Below are 5,733 nucleotides of genomic sequence, written 5' to 3'. Positions count from 1 at the left end.
ACATGAAGAACGACCATTTTCTCAGTGGTTCACGCCTGAGTTTGGGAACCACACGGTCCTTACACTGGAAGATCTGTAAACCAGATTGGAACGACGAAGACAGTTTGATTTGCCTGTGACAGCTCCTGAGGTGACATGACCACTATGGCTGGTCTCTGGTTTCCTGGAAACCGCCTAGCGTGACACGGACCAGTCCTCTGGTCTGGCTGAGGTTGGTGCATGGCCACTGAGGTTTCTGGGTCGTCCTCCACCCACACCCCGAATCCAGCACTCATAGTCACTATCCCACAGACCTGGGCCCAACGGAACTCTGGGTACACCAGTGGCAGTACCACAGGACACCGAATGTGTGTGTGTGTTGCAGGGATCTGGTACGCCACAGCAGATCATGATGGTCTAGTGAAGGCACTACTAGGGACAAGCTTGACAGGATGCGTCGCCTCTGTCACCACACTGTATTAGTTGGTTGGAACCTCCTCTTCCACTCTGCCAATCTCTGCAGGTCAGAGTTTCTCTTTGGGGACGTGGATTGAACTGTCCCTCTAATCGTCTTTTTCTTTATATTTGTTTATTTTGATCTTTCTCCCTCTTATAGGGGACTGCTCTCTGTGCCAGGGGCAGTCTTTCCCCTCTCTTAGGGGACTGCTCTCTGTGCCAGGGGCAGTCTTTCCCCTCTCTTAGGGGACTGCTCTCTGTGCCAGGGGCAGTCTTTCCCCTCTCTTAGGGGACTGCTCTCTGTGCCAGGGGCAGTCTTTCCCCTCTCTTAGGGGACTGCTCTCTGTGCCAGGGGCAGTCTTTCCCCTGCTGTCTCTAGAGTTGGGGCCACCCTGAGGCCATCACCAGAGCCACACTGAAGATCAATACCCACACACTCGCCCCTCCTCACCACCTCCACCACCTCCCTGAACACGGGATCGATGGAGAGATACAGCCTGGGGAGGAGTCTCATAGAGCTTCAAAGAGCTTCTCATCAATCACTCATCACTCAGTCACTCAGTCACTCATCACTCAGTCACTCATCACTCACCTGCTGAAAGTGTTAGCAGATTGTTTTAAGTTTATTGTAGAAGATTTACAGAAGTTGGAATTGAATGTTTCTGTAATCAAACATTGTGAACGCAGTGATAGTGACTCTCAAGTTAATATAGAGGGGGGAAAAATTGAGGCTTGCACGTACGCACGTACGCACTCTCACACCTCCTCTATAATTCATGGGGCGGTATTGTTTGGATGCAGTTAACTGCTACTTAAAAGTAATTAATTGATTTTCTGACATATCAGTTAGCAGCACTGCCAAGTGACAGAACAGAGTGGTCCAGCACCTGGTTAACAGACACACACCTTCACATAGCCGCACGCACGCACGCACGCACGCACGCACGCACGCACGCACGCACGCACGCACGCACGCACACACACACACACACACACACACACACACACACTCCAGGAATGGGACAAACAGCCCACACACACTCAGTCCAGCTGTATTTACATTGCAACTAAGGATAAACTCTTAACCAGTGACACACACACATGCAACACAAACACACAGCATGTCAAAGGAGCAGTTTTTCCCATGGTCCCTTTCCTGTACTCCCCTGCCCCATCTCTGAATCCCCCAGGTCCCTTTCCTGTACTCCCCTGCCCCATCTCTGAATCCCCCAGGTCCCTTTCCTGTACTCCCCTGCCCCATCTCTGAATCTCCCAGGTCCCTTTCCTGTACTCCCCTGCCCCATCTCTGAATCCCCCAGGTCCCTTTCCTGTACTCCCCTGCCCCATCTCTGAATCCCCCAGGTCCCTTTCCTGTACTCCCCTGCCCCATCTCTGAATCCCCCAGGTCCCTTTCCTGTACTCCCCTGCCCCATCTCTGAATCCCCCAGGTCCCTTTCCTGTACTCCCCTGCCCCATCTCTGAATCCCCCAGGTCCCTTTCCTGTACTCCCTGCCCCATCTCTGAATCCCCCAGGTCCCTTTCCTGTACTCCCCTGCCCCATCTCTGAATCCCCCAGGTCCCTTTCCTGTACTCCCCTGCCCATCTCTGAATCCCCCCATCTCTGAATCTCCCAGGTCCCTTTCCTGTACTCCCTGCCCCATCTCTGAATCCCCCAGGTCCCTTTCCTGTACTCCCCTGCCCCATCTCTGAATCCCCCAGGTCCCTTTCCTGTACTCCCCTGCCCCATCTCTGAATCCCCCAGGTCCCTTTCCTGTACTCCCCTGCCCCATCTCTGAATCCCCCAGGTCCCTTTCCTGTACTCCCCTGCCCCATCTCTGAATCCCCCAGGTCCCTTTCCTGTACTCCCCTGCCCCATCTCTGAATCCCCCAGGTCCCTTTCCTGTACTCCCCTGCCCCATCTCTGAATACCCCAGGTCCCTTTCCCGTACTCCCCTGCCCCATCTCTGAATCCCCCAGGTCCCTTTCCTGTACTCCCCTGACCCATCTCTGAATCCCCCAGGTCCCTTTCCTGTACTCCCTGCCCCATCTCTGAATCCCCAGGTCCCTTTCCCGTACTCCCCTGCCCCATCTCTGAATCCCCCAGGTCCCTTTCCCGTACTCCCCTGCCCCATCTCTGAATCCCCAGGTCCCTTTCCTGTACTCCCCTGCCCCATCTCTGAATCCCCCAGGTCCCTTTCCTGTACTCCCCTGCCCCATCTCTGACTCCCCCAGGTCCCTTTCCTGTACTCCCCTGCCCCATCTCTGAATCCCCCAGGTCCCTTTCCCGTACTCCCCTGCCCCATCTCTGAATCCCCCAGGTCCCTTTCCTGTACTCCCCTGCCCCATCTCTGAATCCCCCAGGTCCTTTTCCTGTACTCCCCTGCCCCATCTCTGAATCCCCCAGGGCCCAATAGACCCAGTAATGCTAACATGGCTAACACCAGAACTAGTATCATAACAAGATAATCAGGCTAATCTGTCAATCACAACTAAATCAGAATACTACAATGAATTCATCCCTCAATCCAAGTGCTGTTTGATTTGGTCATTTCTGACTGAAGATATGACTCAGTGCATTGAGTTTGTCTGTGTCTGAAACCTGCCAGTCTTCAGAAGGGAAGGCTTGTGTGTGTGTGTGTTGAATAATTCAGCGTGCTCTCAGATGAGAGAAAACTAGCAGCTCTATGAGGCACTCCTCCTGTGGAACTACTGATTGATTTTCTGACACAAGCTATGAGAAGAGAATATGAGAGAGAGAGGGAGCGAGAGGGAGCGGAGAGGAGAGAGGGTCACATAGCGCTCAACGGTTTGAAGTGATGTATCTGTCTAAACGTTACTGTGACACCCGTTTGTAACCTTGTAATGTTGACACCTATTCCAGTCATAGTATTCATCCTATGCACAGTTCAGCTGTCCACACTTCACTTTTCACCTACAGCTTATATCTCAGCACCTCTGTCCTTGCTGTATAGAGCACTGAGCAGGGAGAGAGGGATGGAAGGAGGGAGGGATGGAAGGAGGGAGGGAGACGGGAGAGGGGAGAGAGAGAGAGCTACGGGGATCTGCCTCAGGCAGCGTTTAGTGCAGTTTGAATGGATGAGCAGGTGCAGTGATGCAGGAAAACACACACACACACACACACACACACACACACACACACACACACACACACACACACACACACACACACACACACACACACACACACACACAGAGACAGGTTTAATCACCTGTGAAAAAGGACACTATTCCATGTGATCAACAGAAGAGACTGGGACCACGTGTTGTGTGTTTATTTCCATGTCTTTATTTCAGCACATTTGAAATAAGTATACGGTCTGCTTCCTCCTTTGTGATTTCGGCCCGGGTTACTGTTATTTTTTTTAAAGTGCTTCCTGAATAAAATGTGATATATTGATCTGTAAACTATGGAAGGTTTTCATTTACCATCCAATGGTATGGACGCATAGAAGGATCAATAGAAAGAGGAGAGGATTGATGGATGGATAAAAGGATGGATGGATGGGCAGTAAAGGTGCATGGTGTCCTGATGGAGGGATGAGCCTTGGCCTCGGGGCAGGAAGAGGGGGATGAGAGAGGGATTGGAGAAGGAGATCCCAGAGGAAACGAGAACCAGGAGCACGAGTCCAGAAGTGAGGAGAAGCAGCCACTGTACAGTCCTGGAAGTGATTTACATTAGGTTGCCCCTCTGACTCAACAGAAAAACTCAAACTGACTCAAACAACATGTCCATCATTAGCCAACTGACAGTTGGTCAGTGATCATTGTGAGTGTCTGAGGTAAGCCTGCAGCCTAATCTGGTTCCTGGTGGTTGGGACTGGGTCTGCTGGAGTTGTGACTGGGTCCTGGTGGTTGGGACTGGGACTGCTGTGGTTGGCACTGGGTCTGCTGGAGTTGTGACTGGGTCCTGGTGGTTGGGACTGGGACTGCTGTGGTTGGGACTGGGTCCTGGTGGTTGGGACTGCGTTCTGGTGGTTGGGACTGCGTCTGCTGTGGTTGGGACTGGGTCCTGGTGGTTGGGACTGCGTCTGCTGTGGTTGGGACTGGGTCCTGGTGGTTGGGACTGGGACTGCTGTGGTTGGGACTGGGTCCTGGTGGTTGGGACTGGGTCTGCTGTGGTTGGGACTGGGTCCTGGTGATTGGAACTGGGTCCTGGTGGTTGGGACTGGGACTACTGTGGTTGGGACTGGGTCCTGGTGGTTGGGACTGGGACTGCTGTGGTTGGGACTGGGTCCTGGTGGTTGGGACTGGGACTGCTGTGGTTGGGACTGGGTCCTGGTGGTTGGGACTGGGACTGCTGTGGTTGGGACTGGGTCCTGGTGGTTGGGACTGCGTCTGCTGTGGTTGGGACTGGGTCCTGGTGGTTGGGACTGCGTCTGCTGTGGTTGGCACTGGGTCCTGGTGGTTGGAACTAACAGATGGTCTCTTTAGAAATGAGTCACAGGCTTGTCAACAGACAGAGACAGAGAGATGGGGACGGATGGCTGTACCTTGATAGTCCAAAATGGACTCTCATCCTTAACCTGCACTAATCTGAAAACATTGGCAATGTGAAAGCAACACGTTAACCCTTGTACAGGTATTTAAGGTCGGAGCAGACGAAGGGAAAGGAGACAAAGAGAAGAAGACACTTTAAACTATTGAGATGGATCCAGAGTCAGAGGGACTCATATCTATACTATTGAGATGGATGCAGAGTCAGAGGGACTCATGTCTATACTATTGAGATGGATGCAGAGTCAGAGGGACTCATATCTATACTATTGAGATGGATGCAGAGTCAGAGGGACTCATATATATGGCAGCATGGCAGGCCCATTCTCACAACCCTCACTGGTGGGGTTGCCAAGTGGTAGGGTTGCCCCTAATCTCTCGTGGACAGACCAATGTAAATAGAACTGGTACCGTAGAATCTGTCAGCAGTAACTCCGGTGTTTGGGTTTTTTCGTCACTGTTTATTTGGACAAATCACGATTTCACAGGTGTTAGCATCTTTCAAATTTCGGAAGGGGAAGAGACATTCACCCCGTAACTTGCAAAGAGAGATGGTGGAGCTCCTCGTTGTAACATCTCTTCATCGCTTCTCTTAACAAGTATGGACCTAGAACTTAATCGAGCAGCTGACCAATTACGCAATACTTTAGTTCTGGGTTAAACGTGATTAGGTTGCCCCACGTAGGCAGGTAGCCTAGTTGTCAGAGCGTTGGGTCTGTAACCGAAAGGTTGCTGGATCTAATCCCCGAGTTGACATGGTAAAAATCTGTCATTCTGCCCCTG

At 52.0% G+C, this 5,733-nt stretch overlaps 1 protein-coding gene across 1 annotated transcript; it reads right to left on the bottom strand.

Moving 5' to 3' along the window:
• Positions 1-763: 763 nt before the first annotated feature.
• On the bottom strand, positions 764-2,824 carry LOC135571710 (uncharacterized). Its single transcript, XM_065018200.1, has 2 exons — positions 1,554-2,824; positions 764-932 (listed from the first exon to the last, which is right to left on the bottom strand). Exons 1-2 carry the CDS (start codon positions 2,822-2,824, stop codon positions 764-766), a joined length of 1,440 nt encoding a protein of 479 aa, XP_064874272.1.
• Between the last annotated feature and the right edge of the window lie 2,909 nt (positions 2,825-5,733).

This window comes from Oncorhynchus nerka, linkage group LG5, assembly GCF_034236695.1.
Source record: "Oncorhynchus nerka isolate Pitt River linkage group LG5, Oner_Uvic_2.0, whole genome shotgun sequence".
NCBI lineage: Eukaryota > Metazoa > Chordata > Actinopteri > Salmoniformes > Salmonidae > Oncorhynchus > Oncorhynchus nerka.
This window is presented reverse-complemented; position numbering and strand designations above follow the sequence as displayed.